Below are 18,943 nucleotides of genomic sequence, written 5' to 3'. Positions count from 1 at the left end.
TGGATATGTCCATTCCGTCATTTCGTTTGCTGTTGAAGTTCTAATTGGCTGGGCTGGGCTGTGTATCCGCAGCAGCGAGATGCGACGGCCTGTCAGGCGCAGGTGTCAGGAGCAGGTGAATTGGACATGTCCACTAGGTGCTCTTACAGAATACCTCCCCAGGAGTGAATGAGGAGCAGGCCTCTGTTGAAAAGAGCGTTTTAAAGAAAGGAGACTTCATGCTCCGCTTGTGAGCTCCATGTACCGCGTACCTCGGCAAAATTTGGCCGATGTTCACAGCAGCGTATGCTACCCATGGTCATAGTAACATAGACCCATGGTCTATGTTACTAACATACGTCTATGCTACTAACATAGACCCATGATCTATGTTACTATGTCTATGGTCTATGTTAAGCCCGAGGGGTGAGTCAGGGCCCCTTTGAGAGGCAGCAGTGCTTTTATTCACTCAATACTTCCAGGCGAGCACATAAAACTGTGCATTACATTGCATTTGGCTGTGGCGATTGAAGGAGGAAGCCGCTCTAATCAACGTCAGAGCCCCTCGGAAGTAAACCCGCAGTCCCAGCAAATAGTATAGAAAATAACTAAAAGGTTCATATGTAATGTCTGCTGAAAGTTACCAGCCGCTGCATGTGCACGTGTGGCCGTCACATACCCAAGATGAATAAGGTGCTCCGCCCAGAGTTTCGAAGTGACGCAACAGCGACCGAACTCGTCATTCAGATTAGTCATTATGCTAGCGTCGCACGTGACCTGCAGACTTTCCTCAAGCTCCAATCTTCATCGCCATATTGGCCCAATATCATGGGCGCATCTGTTGTGTTATAGACCTTTTCATGGCGCTAACATGGCTGCTTTTGGTGCGGCAGCAGTTGCTTGCGGAAACATCACGCACCAGCAGCTTGTGTGTAGCTGCCAAAATCCAGACCCGAACACTGCAGCGTTTACATCTAGCTCTTTCTTAAAAAAAACTTCCTCACAGATTTTTTTTTTCTTCCCTACACTGTATCGGGTGCTCCAAGAACCACTTCTGGACGTCAGAAATGGGAAGTATACGCAGAGAACTTGCAGGACAACCAGCATGATGTGCAATCATGCCCCCATAAAAGGCCTAACCTAACCTCCCCTTTACCCGTTTGCAAGAGCAGAATCCAAGCTTAGCTTGCAGTACGATACAATGCACACATTTGAATAAAGGGAAAATGAGACATCCACCCGTTCGTAGCAATTGCTACAAAGGAAACCCATACTGGTTCCTCGAAAGAAAAGCCTCATAGTTGAAGAAAAATTCGTCCTGGTCCGGGACTCGAACCCGGGACCACCGCCTTTCCGGGGCAGCCGCTCTACCATCTGAGCTAACCAGGCGGCTAGGGAAATGCACACATTTGTTTGCAATTTCCCTTCTTTTTTTTCTTACCAGGCACAATGCCTCTCGGTATAAATGTGTACATCACACTCACTACGAAGCAGTCTTTACTCCAGAACATAAATCCGCCCTAAAAAGCGCAATCATGCTGCATGTAAACCTCGACAAAAGAAAGCGGCACAGGAAAAAAAAAATCCATCAGCAGCAAGAAAAGAAACTGGATGAGTCACACGAGTGTACCACCCATATACAATGTTCAGCTTCATGTGCATATACTTGCTACATAATACCATTATGTTATGTAACAGTGCATTAGCAACAGCTGGTAAAGATGCCTATTGCCATGCATCACCATGTTGTCCTTGTCTGCCGATAAAAGGCAGCAAAGTATGCTTGCTGGTCAGCCTTACTGAATCGGTATCAAGAGCAGTGCGACACCAGGACGTGCACACAAAAAGAAATGACTGTGTGTCTGTCGAGGAATCAAAGCGGTGTGTGTGGGTCATTCCTCCTTGTGTCCATGTCCAGGTCTTGCACTACACTTCCTCCCGATTCAATATGCCCAAATTGTTGGCATTGAAATTATTCATTTAGAGCCATCTTGGCCTATTTTCTGACAGAAGGAGCCATTGCAAAGCAAAGCGTTTGCAACACTGCCCACCGCCCCAGAAGAATGTGGAAGAACACAGACCCATAGAATGTGGCCACAAGTGCTGGGATTTTCAGCATCATGGTATCCTGTGATGGCAAAAATGTGCTTGCTAGGCTAGTACTCTAATGAAACCCCATACAACTGCATGTGTTGCGATGGTCACTGAAGAAAGGGCCTCGGGTAAGTGTTTCCTTTTTCAATAAGCCTCCACACTTGTGGGTTTCTAGCTAGGCATTTCAATTGGTCTGGCACGTCGTTAGTCTGTATGCCATGGCACCAACCTAAACGATGACACTAACTGATATCTTCAGTAGAAGTTGAAGGAATGCAAGGCCAGCACATAACAGTAGTATTGTTAGAGTCGGCAGAGTCCAGGAAATGCTAACGGAGGTTCCAAGAAACACTTGCTTCTAGACCACCACCTTGCTCGTAGACAAAACCTTTTTGTAACCAGACAGCTGTGTCCTCGAATGACACACATGCCCTTAGTTCACTGGCATAACCGCCAGCTCAACAACAAACAGCTTAAGTCAAATAACAGTTGCTCATGTACCATCCCAGACCGATTATTTCGTGTGTTCATTAGTGAAATACTTTCACTTGCGTGCACACAAATGCTGATGCTGCACCTAACTTACAAATGAGGTTCAAAGTGCAGCAATCCCTTGCACGAGTGAGAGTGCTAACGTGACGGCAGTTTCAACGTAATAAAACAAGCTGAAACAGACACAGTAGTCATTAGGCACGGAGCCACTGAAGATGCTGCAAGGGCAACTCAGTTACGCTACACTGAGTGACTCCAATTAGTTGTTTATTAGACACTGCTGCACAAGTTTTCTACTTGTGACAGCACTCTAGAAATAGTTTGCCTGCCAAAGCCATCCCCCAATCAAAATAGTGAACACTCACAAGACAGTTGAGCAACATAATAAATTTAATACATGCTTCTTCAGTAGCTTATCTTGCACAGCGTATGTAGTGCTTCCAAGCATGCTACAGCTAAGCCCACACGACAAAAAAAAAAAAGGCAACCCTTAGTTGCTTCAAAACACACCACCTAAGGATAGCATTACTTGACTATGATAAAACGCTAGCCCAAAACATAACAGACCAAAACGGCATGTAAACAAAGAAAAAAAAAGTTGAGTCCCCACATTCCCAAACATCAATTCTAGGAAACAAAGTTGGACAGCTGTAGTACTTCACACAAACATGGTGTCTACAACGACAGCACACCGCAAGGTCTGACTGACAAGTTTGCTTAGATTCGTGGTGTCACATTTCTGCAAGGCAACTGCATGGCTGCAAGGCTTGCTCGTGCACAAATGAACACGCTGCACCGCATGCAGAATGTAGTGCGACTTCGCAACCTGAAAGTACCGTAGTGATTTACAACCTAAGAAAACTTTTCGGGAACTCGTTCCTTATAGTACAAAACCAACATTTCGTTAGTTTTGGAGCGGCTAAACATTTCGCCAGCCGTGCATGTGGGCATCCTGGGCACAGGGCTGTGTAGGAAATGTGAAGAGCTCATGATGGAGCTGATGACGAGACGCGCTACAGTGATACTGCAGCAGGGGATTGCCAGGACATCTTTTGACTTATTCTAAAAAAAAAAGGTGCACATGCGACGGGTCAGTTTCACGCATCCTGAACCACTGCACGTGCTCAAGAAAACCTTTAGAAAAAAAGAAAGTCATCACACTTTATCACAAACATTACAGGGCACACAACTGTACACTACAGCTTCTGGCAGCTGGAATATTTCGAACGAACTATGTGAACCATGATAATAATATCAATAAAAAGAAAGTTTGTGCCAGGTCAACGGAGAGATATTGAACACTGCATGAAATATACAAAGAATAAAATTTCACATTTACAACTCTGGCACACAACAGGCTCTTCATTACAGAAAAAGAAATAATTTTTAGCTTTACACACAATTAGATTGTGTAAAGAGCTTGCAAAACTAAGTGCCACAGCCTACTAGAACGTAACTAGTCGACAAGGTGGGCGAGTTCTCGAGAACTTAAACTTCACACACCAATTGCACAAGTTCATTAAAACAGACCCATTGTCGGGTATGAAGAAAAGAACAAAGAAATGGACTGCGTTACTATCAAACACATGCCTTACCCAGCTTGCATCTCCCACTTTTGTGTGCAATGCACAGCTTGGGAACTGCATTTAAATGGCTTGTGCAGACTTGAGGTGTGAACTAACAGCCCTAGTCACATGGCTAGCAGAGTAGGCCAATGACCTCATCATGACAAGAAGTGCTCGAAATTTTGTCATCAACTAACTTGACTGAGGTTAGCAAGCCCACGCTGTGTCCATAAGAAAAACAAAACAGAACCATGTGTGCACGAATCTGCACTCACACCACATGCACCCATATACACAATCACACACACGTCTTCCTAGTAATAGCCGCCCTTTGGGCAATAACCAAGGAGCACCCATGGCGTGATTAGCATAACAAAGGGCGGAAAGGAACGTATGCAGACTAAAGTGCAATTGCAACCATTCAAGGTGGCAACAGAGGACAATTTCAAGGAAGTGATTTCTTCGGGCCAGTGAATTTGCCTACCGCCGTAGCTTGAACGAGGTGACGCCCAAGTGCATTTTTTTCCCTTCTGCAGACTGGGTCTGTCCAGCGTTCTGCTGAAAACTATGGCGTGGGCACAACGAAACAAGCTGCAACATAAAATTTTTTTCAAGAGAAATAAACAAAGGCAGGCTGGGGCAGAGCGGGGGGACGCATTGCACGCTACGCGAAACAAAACACACAACAAAATGAAGTAAAAACACGTCTCAGTACTACTACAAAGCAACAAGAATGGACAAGACTACACATGAGAATGCCACGCTGGCGCAAGTGCGATAGTGGCTCTCTCTCCCTCCCTCCAGAGTGGGTTCTTTTGGTGGTTCACTCCTCGGGCACAACACCTGCCACGGAACAACGCGACAGGCTTGGCAAGACAGTTTGGCCATTGCCTCACAGAAGTTGTTGTCTGCACCTGTCTGGAGACAGGCGGGCAGACGTACGGCAAGCTGCCGCCACAAACCAAAGTCTCATTTTTGCGTCCCATGCAAGAGCGCTCGGCCAGCCACGACAACCACCTGACACTGATGGCGCGTGATGGACGTCTTGTCCCACTGCTGCCCGTTGCTCAGTCGACCTTGACGACACTGTAGATCTTGCGCACGAACCAGAAGCAGGAGAAGAAGCCCACAGTGCCTGCAAGGACATAAGAATTGTGGCTCTGTGACAACATTTTTTCCAGTTGCAGTTAGCTGTCCGAGATATCTCTAGGTGAAGTTTGTTTCTGAACAGGAGCACTTGATTTCTCACACAGCCGCTTCAAGCGCGTGTGCATTTCCACAGCTCTTTTGCAGGATTGTGTTTTTGCTTTACGTGGAAGGTCTTGTTTGCGATGGCTGCAGCTTTGCTGGTGCCGAAAAGGAACACTGTGCAACACTCTAATGCACAAGAGAGAGAGCACTTCAGTTAACTCGGGCACTTCCACAGCAAAGAAAACAACTAGCACCATCCTTCAACTATGCGCAAGTACAACTTCCCTTTGTCGCAGTGTTCTTGAAGGTCTTGCTGCCTTCTTAGACACTCTCTCTCTACACTCTTGAATTTTTTTACTACCACGGAGAGCAACGGCACAACCGGTGGCAAACTCTCTGCGTCGTGCGTGGCTTCGTTCGATTACCTCGGAGGCTTGAACATTCTGGTCATTACTTCGTGCTTACACGCTGACTGCAGGTAGGGCTGTGACTCTTACATTCGTTAATACTTACCTCATGTTGGTGCCGTTGATGAGGTGACAGCTGCCTCGGTCATGTGAGCATATTTCAGTAAAGGCATAATCGAGCTGCTGCGTCGCCAAATGCCGAGTTGAAGACACTGATTAGGGAACGACACTGTCCGGTGCGAGGCCGTCTTCCCTTTCTTTCACACGCATTGAGAGCCGTGGCAGAAAAGCCCTCACATCACTGAGGCAGCTGTCACCTCATCAACGGCATCAACATGAGAAAATATTAACAAATGTAAGTCACAGTCCTACCTGCAGCGAGTGCGTAAACACGAAATTATCGCCAAAACATCCAAACCTCCGAGGTAATGGAACGAAGCCACGCACGACACAGAGAGACTGCCACCGGCTGTGCCGTTGCTCTCCACAGTAGTCTTAAAAATTCAAAAGGGTAGAGAGAGAGTGTCTAAGAAGGCAGCGAGACCTTCAAGAACACTGTGAGAAAGGGAAGTTGTAGACGGGCATAGTTTAAGGATGGTGCTAGTTGTTTTCGTTGCTGTGGAAGCACCTGAGTTAACTGAAGTGCTCTCTCTCTCTCTCTCACGTTAGCACACTGATAGCTGCCATGTCTGTGAGTAAACACACGCAAGCTTCTCCGCTAGGCCTCATGGTGGCGCTGGTGGTACCCGCGTACAAGGTGGATAGCCAGCATAAAGTGCTAATTGGTCAAGCCGTTATGCCTGAAGGAAAAGAGTCATGAAATGGCTTCCAACCTAAGCTGAGCCTGTGTATGCTGCTGTGCTGGGATTCTGCATTTTTGGCAAGTTCACATCCATAAATAGAGGCAGTAAGGACATCAAAGATTAGACTAGTTGGTTCTGCATGAGAAAAAAAAAGTGCGACATTTTGGTGAGGGCAAGATCAAAGAATAGATAGGGACAAGCGCCGGCTTTTCCTCATCAAGAAGTCACCCTTTCACACTTTGAATCATGCAGTGGGGAACTTCAAGCCTCCTCCTCAGCAGCAATGTTCTACCCTCTATCACAGTCAACATAAATGACAAAAATGACGCGCTACCAGCATAAATGGAAATGCAAAGCAAACGCTAAGCAGGATTCACACTCGCATTTTGATTCTCACCAGAGTGCATGGAAAATGATATGGTTCATTTCCAAACACAGAACTCCAGTGCTATCATGTGTTTAACAGCTACATATGCTTCGATAGGCCACCGCATTTGTAAGGTACAGCATCAAAATGTGTTCCTTGTTCATGTACACTGCTGTTTATGTTGGTGGAACCTCTAACAATGGCAATGCAAGCTAGCAAGCTGCTGGCCTTAAGTGTTTAGGCAACTGGAGTTCTGCGAGACACAATGATTAATCCTGGGCCAGCAGGCCCCCTCACCAGTGAGGAGGAAGAAGAGGAACACAATGATGAGTGTGTATCCAAAATAGAGGAAGGTCGAGGCCACGCCCGTGATGCTGAGTCGCGTGAAGTAGTGGATGCAGTAGACAAACAGGTAGAATGCCGTACAGCCACTGGTCAGGAAGGATCGCCACCACCAGTGGTAGTCCTGCACATTTTAACATGGAACAAAAAGCACTCCAATGAGTCCAATACGTTGAACAAAAAGGCGACAAGGGCAGCGCTTGTTTAAAAAGAAAAGAAAGAAAGAGAGGATACCTGCTAAGAGTTGGAGTCCTTACTCATTACATACACCTCAACTCATTCCGTGACAGCTAGGAAGCCATCAGCACTTTGTGTTTTCTAGTTGCCTCCACTACATGAAGGGAGCAAGCACACGCTGCTTATCATTGGTGACCTGATGAGAACCAGCGCACTCGCATTGCAGTGACGGTGAATAATCAGAGAGTGCCAAAATTGTAAGGCAAGAATTTAACTGCTTATTGGGTGAACTTGTGTCAGAAAAGCAATCAACACTCAAAGCGCAGTGATAGCGGTAAGTATAATGGCCAGTTGCTGAAGCATGATCTCGTGGGTCAAGAGTGTCTGCTACTAATACGTGTACCACCATACATTCGAGAATGTGCAACACTACGGTATTTGCATCGTGTGCACAATACGATTTGGTGACAACATCAAGGAAATTTTAGATACAGCAGGGTTTTGTGCAGAAAATTTTTTAGGGATAAACATCTTGCTATGGGGGGCACAGGAGCAGGGAGGGGGTACAGTGAACTCCTACTTGAGTGAACTTCAAGGGACCGAAGGAAATAGTTCACTCAACTGAAAGTTTGCTAAACTGAATATTCACTAGACCCACATAAGACAGGGCATACAGAGTCAAAAGTTTGAAGTGCAATTCGTGGAGCAAAAGACATGGCATCCATAGTGTTGGAAATGTGTGAAATGGAATTTGTACATATCAACAAGTACAAGGTTCATAACAGTTATAATGCTGCCTTTCTCACTTAGAAAAAAAATCTGTAATCTTCTCCTGCACTTTTACTTTTAAAGCACAGGAAGTAACAAAACTGTCCAAAGAGTCAATGTTTTTGTACACTTCTTCTGCCACAGCTTGCTGTTGAGACACAAAGTCTCTCAACTTTCCAATGTACCCTACAACCTCAGCTAGAGTTATAGGGCTTGAAACTGGCTCGGCAGTTGCCTCTTCTTCGTCGCACTCTTCTTCTTCTTCAGGACAAACACTGGAAACAATCTCCAGATCCGTCTGTCCAGCACAGGTAATCAGTGCACTGTGACACTGTGCATAGTCTTCAAACGAAGTATTGCTATCGACCTCCAGCTGATGACAGATCTCTGTCTACATCGCGGAGTCTATTATCTCATCGCGCTGTTCCTCAGGTGCTCGCATACATTGCTCAAGGGGGAAAGGCCAGATTTCTACCAGCAGTTTCTAACGGTAGCCGGAGTTACTGACCACCAGGAGCCTGTCTCAGCCGCCTGCCTGACGTTGATGGGGGCATTGCTGCCAAACCTCAGATTAATCGAAATCCGCTGAACCAGCCGCCGTTGGTACTCCACCTTCAAGTTTTGAATGATGCCCAGGTCGAGTAGTTGAAGCACATCCGTGTAGTTAGGCGGGAGGTATTCGACACGCACATTGCTGAAATGGACATCAACAAGGTGGGCTGAGCAATTGTCCACTATCAGAAGAATGTTTCTCTTTGCCTTCCTCATTTCTTCGTTCAGGGTCAGGAGCCATTCGCTGAATATATTCCTGGTCATCCATGCCTTTTGGTTGCTTTTATAGGTACATGGCAGTGAAGGGAGACTTTAAAACATCATGGTTTTGCGTATTTGCCTATCACTAGCGGCTTGAGCTTGTGGGTGCCGCTGACGTTGCAGCGCAAGAGCACAGTAACTCTTAACCTTTGACTGCTTCTTGCCTTTGCTACTGTCGTCCTTAAAATCCATTGTCTTGTTTGGAAGAGTCTGATAAAACATACCAGTCTCATCCGTGTTGTAAACGTTGTCAGCCGAATATCTCACTGCCCCTTGGTCTGCATCCTTGCTTTCGCAGGAAATTGTTTTCCACGCAATCTTATGCCTATCTCGAAATCGTGTAAGCCATCCACTGCTTGCTTCGAAGCCGCGAATGCCCAGAAGAACAGCAAATTCCTTCGCTTTGCCCTGTATCATCAGGCCACACACTGGAACGTTTTGAGATCATAGGTTGCGAAGCCATACCGCAACGGCATCATCCACTTCTTTTTAGTACCCCGTGCAGAGTCATTTCCTGGCGGGATTCATCGAAGTTTCTCCTTCAAGCTTCGATTTTTGTTTCACAATTGTTGACAACGTCGACGATGCAATTCCATAGTCCTTTGCAGCGTCCACTTGCCTTTGACCGTTGTACAGGCGCTGAAGGATTTCCAGCTTGTCCGAGAGAGACAACCGCTTCCGTTTTGCTGCACCCATCTTGAAAGTGGACACACGAATTGCCGTTGTTACTTAAACCTGGAAGGCTGAACGGAGCCGATCAAAAACACACCACGTGGGTCGTTTGCGTGCATACGCGGAACCGACGAGAATGGAAAGAAAGAGACAGGACGAATTTGCCACGACTAGCCGGTCGGAAAAAAAACACACACCACGTGGTTTGTGGTATGACAGATCGCCGCTTTGCCCCAGGGGCGCTGTAGCGCCAGCGACGTTACATTGCCGCTGGAGCGGTGGGGTTTGATGGGGGCGGGCATCGGTGGCACCTGCAGTGCAGGACGGAAAACTTCGTTGAATTGACCGTAAAAATAAGCCTTGGTCCTCTGAGCAAGTTCGTTAAACTGAAATATTGACTGTTCCAAAATTCGTTTAAGTGAAACATTTTTGTATAGAATATATAAGAAAACTGCCAGGGATTTTTAAAAAGTTCGTTATTCTGAAATATTCGATAAACTGACGTTTGTACAACGGAGAGTTTACTGTATACACAAAAATGTTTTTGTTTGTTTTCTTGAGACAACCCTTGCAGTAATTAAAATAGGACATTCAAGAATTCCTAATTTTGGATGCTTTAACGAAAGAAACGAGAGTCCGCGACGCAGCCTGGGTGGGGTGGGGGGGAGTATTCGGTGATTAACCATTTTTTTTTTCAGTACAACCATCTCACTACGTTTCAATGATACAGTGCTCACGGAATTAAATTAAACAGTGAGAATTTAGTAGAGCCCTGCAAATGTGCAAAGTACTAGAGAGTACCATGTCATGTGGCTAGGAATCTGGTCACCAAAGGTGACGCGGACTCCGATCTAACTGTGCGTGCCAAAATTACATCTATGTGACAGGAATTGCAGCCAGTGGAAACGAAAGTATGCGCATCAGTTAGCACTAAATTGATGTGTTTCATTCCATGAGCATTGTACATTCAGAAATTTTGTAATTTGGGCACATTAACTCTTTCATTACTGTGACAAAATGGTAGTTTTTTATAGGTCTCAGATAAAAATTATTTACTACTACAAATAATATTCCTGCACACATTGCATCACAGCATATTGTGCATAATGAAATGCTCTTTCCAAAACGATACATTGGCAAGAAAAATTATTAGGTAAAACAAAAATTGTAGAAAGCGTCATTTTCGCTGCCAGTTTATAAAAAGAAACATGATATCTGCAAAAAAAGTATTATCAAAGGAAATTCAGAATAATCATTTCAAAGATAAATAGCCCAGGAACAGTGTCTGAAAAAATAAATGCCGAGTACAGCGCTGTTCTTTGGATACAAAAAAAAAAAACGAAACTAAGCCCAGTTCATTGCTCATGCCATGCGGTGAAGCAGTTCCTTGATATTGTGAAGCATAGGTGCACTCCGCACTTTTCCCACAAAATGTCTGGTTTTTGTTCAACTTCGCAGTCCTCGTAACACAATTTGCAGTTCCGCCTTTTCGGCATCTTCTGAGGATAGTCCGATGAGAAGTTCAAGGAGCGCACTTCATCAGTTCGTCCAGAGTCATGCACCTCTTCCAGGACCGATCGGTCTCGGCATAGCTGGGCAACTACAAGATTATGCATCCAAACATATCTGTTAGCATTTTTGCAGATTGTATTTATCACCTCCGCATAGAAGAAGTGTAGAAAGAAATCCCATGCCGTTGTAAATGGTCTTGTGCTGATCCCTAGTGCTCGGCCGAGATTTGCTATGGGTGGCCTTCTTGCTTTGCTGCCGATGGCAGCACATCATAACCAAGCGAAGTATGCACTCTGAAAATAATCAGTGGAGCTCTGAGGTAGTGCAAAAAGATCAGCAGATAAGTGCGCACAAAGAAGAACACCGCTCAAGGCCGTAAAGGAAAGTCGTCGGTGAACAGCTGTGGATGTCCCATGCTGACTCAAAACATTGTCCCCGTCAGAGCTTGAATCTACTTTGCTGTCATCTGTGGAATCAGAACTCCGAGTCCTCATCATTAAATTGAAGTGCGGGTGCAGCATAGTTTCGAGCACGACACTTTTCTCGCAACGCAGTCGCGTGAGACGACGCCATGAGAGCGACTTTTGATAACTGCGCAGTGACATCAGTAGCGCCCCTTGCCTGGATTTTATGAGAAGCGAAACCAAAACTCTTGGAAAATGTTTCAAAATGCCAGTTCCACATGTTGGAAATGCGGCAGACCTTCAGAAATACACACTGGCAGAATAAAACAACTCTGACTCCAAACCAAAGCTCACTAGTGAACAGCTGGCGCCATTTTCGGCTAATTATCACTACTCAGCACTGTCGGACGGCAAAGCCGGCGATATAATTTAATTCTTCACTTGCTGGGAGTCACTTGATTACAAAATTTTGGTGCTAGTGTAGCATACTCGTGAGCGGCATGCCTTTTTCTCAAGCGCGGCAGAAGGTGACAGCCACACCTCTTTCTTCTACAACATACGCACATTAGTTTGCAAGAAGGTCCGTGAAAAATCATATCATTGCCGGAGCATGACAACTTAAACTGATTCTGAAAGTTCAGTGCCTGTACTAACTACTGGATGGCCTTAAATGGATAAGAAACAGCTCCAACATGTTGAAATCGGCGATCTAAGGCATTGATCAACGGTGATCGGTTTGAATATGGGCAGTAACGAAAGAGTTAATGAAAGAAAAGCAAGCCAGCGATGCAGCCTACCGTAATCAACAAATGTTGCCAGGATAAAGAAATGCAGAGCTCGCTGCTGTCAAAATGTGTGCCATAGATTGAAATCTGCATCAGACAATAAGAGTGGTAACTGTGCGCATGTAGCAGCAGTGACAAATCTCAACGGCCATTTTTCATTTTTTTTTTGCTTTTTTGATCTTTTTTTGACAGCAAACTAGGAAAATGCAATTTTCTGAACTCCTACTTTAGAGTTATTTCAATATTTCCCTGCGTGATACAGGAACACCTGCAATTGAGAAAAAAATAATGTTTAACTGGAAACTGATCAAACAGACAATTCCATTTGCCAAGTTCCCCCTCGAAAGGGTGGGCGGTAGAGCAGAGCAGTTGGTGACATTGCCCAACTGCCCATCGTAGGGAGAAGCCTGAATACAGTGTGTGCATTTCGTGCAAAACGACAACGAATAACAGCGGCAGTGTGTTTAAAAACAGCCACCATGAAAAGTCAAAACAATGTACTCATGGCGATATTCAGAGCGTGCCCATTGGCTGGGAGATGACTGCAAACATGTCTCGCATGTCCTGCATGTCTCTTGCACTGTAAGGCATGCTCCTGGAAAGTTCACTCAGCTAAGGACAAAACTCATCACTGTTTCTTTGAGCCGTGGTCCATAGATTGCCAGGGGTACTTGTGAGGGGTTCTGAATTTGTCTGCAGGCACCACTTATTCAAGAGGCGCTCTTACAGATCAGCGCCACCAATACAAGGAGCAAGCAATGCATCTATCTAGCAAGAGATTTAAGTGACCAATCTTTCTGAGGTCAAGTTCCCTTCTTCGATACAGATCAGTTTGTGAACAACAAACAGGGTTTACTTTGAACTCAACTTTGCACTTAAACTGCTTTCAACAGCACGTGATGTCAGCAGCAGGGGTGTGCATCAAAATTAAAATTTATGGACAACGAAAGCGGCACACGAGTCTTGGGGGGAAAAAAAACTTGCCTCAGAGCACAGGTGGAAGTAGCAGAGCAGTATGGTGGTCTCTGAGCAGGTGATGATCAGGATAATGAAGACCAGGAAAAGGAATCCAAACATGTAGTACATCTGGCTAGACCTGCAACATAAGACGCAATGTACACACACAAAACATTAGCAAACTGTCACATGGGTGTCACAGTGCGCTGACAGGCAAGCAAGCAGGTGGAGAGGCAGTGACAATAACTTAACAGAAACCAAACAGCTTATGGGACGAACATGTGCTTGCTAAATTAAAGGGCTCCTGAAACGGCTGGGACAAATTTAGTAGACACGTAGGGTACAGCTACAGTAAAACATTCATGCCACAATTTAAGTGAAGCATCTATAGAAGGGAGCTACAAATGGTTACAAGTTCCTCTCCCCATTAAAGCACATTCTTTTTGTCCACAACTCGTTCGCTGAGCGAACAGGGCAAAGCTCTGCCTTCACTGGCTCTGCAGCAAGCAGCATGCGTTACAAAGGTTCTGTCGCAGCACCGAGCATGCCTAGTGTTCCGGTAAATGCAGGTGAGCTGGGCGTTTCGACGGATGCGTGGAGGCGCAAACTAAAGCCCCTCCATACTACAACCACTGTGATGAAGAGGCGTTGGTTTAAATGCAAGGTTCCTGCATGGTGCAGAGCTCGAAGTGTAGAGCTTACCCAGTCAAACACAGAGCTAATATTGGTGCAACCAAGTGCAAAACATTAAAAAAAGAAATACAATGTGTTCAGGACTACACTGCTGCCAAAAATTTACACCAGCAGCAAAGTAGGATACACTTGGCTACTGCTGTATTAGCTCTGCGCCACCAGGCGGCTGCACCCCGGAGGCCGTTCAAGTTCGTGCCTCTGCCCATCTCGCAAAACGCCCAGACCGCCTGTGTTTACCAGAATACCGGACAAGATAAAATTATTGTGGTAGGAGTCCCCCCCCTGGTGTGAAGTGACGGCTGCAAATGCACAGATGCTGGCACCGATCGGATCCCTACAGCTTGATGCGCTGCAGCCACACTGCTCGCATGCTGCCTTGCAGAGGGACGCAATGTCGCAGCTTGACATGTTGCCAATCGCTGGATTGGCAGCCCACAACACAACAAGGCTGATTTTCATGGCACTTGCGAAAAGAAACCTCGAGACCAACACTGGTCGCTCAGCTCGCGGCAACACGGTGCATGTTGCAACACAAGCAGACGACACTTCCTATGCACTGGAAGTGCTCGAGCGTGGCGATACATTACTTTTGTGTATTCTCTTTCTGTTACATATTATTTTTTACAGAAATGTTAAGCAATTTAACAGCAGCCAAAAGTTAACCAATGTTCCAAGTATTATGAACAACTTGAACAACATTTGTTCACCATCAAGTTGGAAAAATGATTCAAGGCGCAACCTAGGTAGCCAATTGGATAGCTCGCTCAACTGACATCAATTGTGCTAATTACATGGTGGCTGAAAGCTCAGGGCAACGGTGCTGCTACAATTGGTACCGATGCATATTTGAAAAACTTCATGGTAAATTACATGCTTAAAGCATGCAATTTACCATGAAGTTTTTACCAGGGTACATGTTTCTGGTGTTTCAGAAACTTGCATAAGTCGCGGGATGAACTAGCAAATTGGTTAGTCCAAGCACCAGCTGCCATCTTGTTAACGAAGGTTACAGAGTCACTAAAGAAATGCACAATCTCAAAAACAGTGGGCCACGCAGAGGATGACATGCCCCCCTCCCCCCCCCCCCCCCCCATTGTGGCCCATAGACAGCCATAAAGAACTACCTAAAGGGCAAAGTTTTACTCCAGCGTTTTCAGCTCACAAACTACATCGATTAAAGCTAGGTACATCGGGTTGGTAGTGCCGAGCTTGATGAAATTTGCTGAAAACTTTCTCTTGCCGCAGCAACTGCCGCGCCTGCGCAGAGAGCCAACTCTGCGGGCGTGTGCTCCCACTGAGCAAGTAATGGCGAGATATTTGGCTGATGTAGCCCAGTGAAGCCGGCGAAAAATAGGAGGGGAGCTATCCACATGTAGGTGACCTTGAAGTGCGACTGACTGTGCCAGTTATGCTGGCTATGTTGTGTCGCTGGAATACATAAGTTTTTTGCTACCGTGGCGTTGCCAAGCGTGATGCGAGCGTGCATTACGCTAGAGTGTAACTGCGGTTCAGCATTATCGGTTTTTATTAACGCGTAGCATGCCTTGGCTAGGAGCCACGGGTAATTTTCTGCTACAATCCGTTGGTCCTTCCATTTCATGTCCCAAAAAACCCGTACTGCTATCTAGGCTTGATTAGGTGAATTTCTGTGTATACAAAAACTTTTTTAAGCTTACTGCCACCTCCTTATGAGCGCACGAACCACCAATGCTGTATTTTGTCAGCCAGCATGGGAATGATGGTCCTGCTGGCTTCAAATGGCTTTGTAGTAGTGTTTTATAAATAATTAAATAAGAACCATTAAAGTTGTCTAATGGCAGGATTCGAATACACGGCATACAGAAGCCCGATATTGAAACCATTACACCATGGACGCATGCGTCAACAAGCAGCATAGATGACCCTCTTGAACTCCTTGCGAGCAAACAAGAGCATTGAGACGCTTGGCGTGTTCTGATTTGGCCTTACCGAGGTGCAATTACAATGCAGGCGAGAGCTTGTGTGGACAAGGAACGCACGGATAACGCAAGCAACCAGAGAATTGGTTCAGCAACAACAGGGAGAAACTTTTGAAGAGTACGTGTAAGAATGAAGGAGAGCGTGTCGGTGGGCAGATTATGCAGGAAAGGAAGCACTACAGCAACATTTCTTTCATTTACCAAACACAAGATTAGTAGTAAAAATGAGTTTACTGGGGAGAGCTTCATAGTGTGCATGGTATTCTTTGCAGTTGCTTATCTCTTGAAGTACAGCAGTCTTGGTTTCAGAAGTAGTAGTAGTAGTAGTAGTAGTAGTAGTAGTAGTAGTAGTAGTAGTAGTAGTAGTAGTAATAATAATAATAATAATAATAATAATAATAATATGTTTATTGCCAGGTAAACATACATTGGAATAGCTGGCCCGCTTAAGCATCAATGTTTGAGAGTGCTCCTGGGTAGTACTAAGAACGCTATGTAGTGTTGTGTGAATATTCAGATATTCAACTAGTAGTTACGAATATTAAACTATTCGTTTCCAGAGCAGTTGTAACATTCGAAGTGTTGGCAAACTCACATGTACAGTCGCGGACAGATTAAAATGGACCACGGCAAAGGCAGCCGGAGCGGCTACGGGGCCGGAGCTGCTATTGCGCTTCCTGCGCTCACGACAAGAGTACCCCAAGTGACGTCAAACTTCTCCTCCGCACCCTCACTCTCGCGCTGGTGCTTGTTATGCTTGATAAATTTCTAGTGTGGCGTTCAGCTGCTCTCCTGCTCATGCTCGGGACGAAGGAGCGTGTGAATCACCAGTAGTTCACCACTTTGCGCTTTTGCGCAGTAGCGGACAGCCGGCAGGCCACCAAACCGCCGCACTGTGAAGGAACCAAAACTCTATGTTTTTTTTTTTTTTTGTCGGCGATTTGCAGTCGCGGGCACAATAAAATGAATCATGGCTTCGGTTAAAAACTGTAGACCAGTGCTAAGTAGTGAAAAAGGAGCCTGGTGTCGAGACATCCACTCTTGCATGCGCGTCCCTTTTAGCTCGCAGCCTCTCCAAACCTTTAGCATCGGCTTAGTGTTATTTAATCGTAGGGAGCGGCGTGAGATGACGCCGCTATAGCCGCAACGTCTGATGAACTGCTGAAATGGGTTGTCTGGGGTGCGATTTTTCTCGGCGCCCAGCTCATGCTGCAGCTGACGGCGGCCACCTTAAGGTCGCAGGCCCTATGCACTTCTTTTTCTGTCAAGTGACCACGATACTGCGACTGTGAGATGCCAGCCATCACCTGCACCTGTCCGCCCACATGGACGGCGGCAGATGGCAGCGAATGACGTCTCAACTGCACAGTTGCTTACGGCCGCATACTTGCTTCCGCAAGCGGAGATTGTGTTCAAGTCTCCCAAAATTGCTGTTTGTGCTGTGTGCTGCTTTGTAATGTGTTCAGTGAAGCACCTGGCACAGTGCAGGAGAATGCCTCTATGATGCTGCACGCAAGGGTGTGAGAAAAGTATCGCTAGGCAAGACAAGCCAAAGCCAGCCTACTCTATATTTTTCGAAGGATATGGAGTAGCGCTGTGCACCCATCGCAGCCAACATGGGCACCGTCAAAGCGCGACTTTCTTTGCACCGAACACTTCGAGGACAGTGACCATCAGATGAGCCCTGCTTTGCTGCAGAGCTGCGGCACGTCAGTGAAAGGGCACTGTGGCATCGTAGTAGCAAGGTCCTCCAACACTTTTCATCTGGTCACAAAACTTTTGCGTTAACGCTATGGGAGAGATTCATATAGTGGCAGCAATGGGCACACCACAGCACTGGCGCGAGCAGAAGGTGGACAGGAGTAGATGGCGAACGGACATTATGGGTATTCTTTGCGTACATACTCTATTGCGCAATGGTCGAATGCCTGCATCGCCAGGTGGATATCATCGATACAATGTGCAAATAGCCACCCTGTTTCTGTACAGCATTCAGAAACTTGTAGGCGTACAATTTGGAAATGACTTTAACCCCTTGTTACAAGAACGCGTGCTGCTGCTGCTCAAGCTGGCACACATGGCGTCACGGCGGTCAGCGCGCAGCTGCCGGGCGCTCACAATCCTAAATACAATACAGCCCTCCGTTAAAAAATATGTGAAATAAACACTGCATACTGGGAACAGTCGTGTGTTCCGAGTAAAATTTCAATGCTTCCCTCATTTTTTCATATTTTTGTTCAGTATCCCCTTAATAAGAGTGAATAAATTTCTAGTTAAAGTTTGCAGGCTTCATCCTTTTCCCATAGCAAAAACTGGGTGCAAGCAACATTTAAAAATTACAGTGACGTTTCACTTCGTAAACACGGGTTACGCACAAGCATATGAGTGCTACTTCCTTTAGTCTCCTGGGCATGCCAAACCTTCTGCCGGACTTGTTTGGCTCGTGCCTGTTGCTTGGCGATGACTTCGGGGCCAGTTGAGTTGCGCTCGGCCTGCCACCGCTTTCCTCGCTGCTCCGTCCTTCTTGCTGGACCTTTCAATCACGAGACGAACCCGGCGCGTCCATCGCACACACGGAACCCATAGCAACTGCCAGAGGAGAACAACCCAGGGTACCACCACCTACCCTCGTCCTCCTCCTCCGCGACATCTTCGCCACCTTTTTGTCTTCCATGCTTCAGTCAACACCACCTAGACTTTTCTTTAGGCGATGGTGCTTTGCTGTGCACTCAGCGTGCTCCTCTGAGCTTTCCCTGGTGCGCGATTCTCACCTCCACCTCCAGATGCCATTCTCCTCCAGCGCTCACTTCCCTCACGGTGACACACTTAATCACGCTGATTTCACAGATGGGCAGGAATGCTTGCGCATAAGAAATTAAATGAGGAGTGCATCAGGTTTGGGTTGACGTAGCTTTCTTACTATGAAGCCATAAAAACTCAAACCAAAGAACCCAAACTCCTCCT

General features: G+C 46.1%; 1 protein-coding gene across 1 annotated transcript in view; it reads right to left on the bottom strand.

The window, feature by feature from the left end:
• Positions 1 to 2,937: 2,937 nt before the first annotated feature.
• The window catches only part of LOC142572943 (transmembrane 9 superfamily member 2-like), a 55,964-nt gene continuing 39,958 nt past the window's right edge, over positions 2,938 to 18,943 (bottom strand). The window contains exons 14-16 of the mRNA XM_075682403.1: positions 13,356 to 13,467; positions 7,196 to 7,364; positions 2,938 to 5,265 (exon numbers count right to left, since the gene is read on the bottom strand). Coding sequence (XP_075538518.1) covers positions 5,198 to 5,265; positions 7,196 to 7,364; positions 13,356 to 13,467 — 349 coding nt within the window. The 3' untranslated portion in view covers positions 2,938 to 5,197. The remainder of the gene's footprint in view (positions 5,266 to 7,195; positions 7,365 to 13,355; positions 13,468 to 18,943) is intronic.

The sequence above is a fragment of the Dermacentor variabilis genome, chromosome 2 (assembly GCF_050947875.1).
Source record: "Dermacentor variabilis isolate Ectoservices chromosome 2, ASM5094787v1, whole genome shotgun sequence".
NCBI lineage: Eukaryota > Metazoa > Arthropoda > Arachnida > Ixodida > Ixodidae > Dermacentor > Dermacentor variabilis.
Note: the sequence above shows the minus strand (reverse complement) of the source record. Positions and strands in the feature narration are given on the sequence as shown.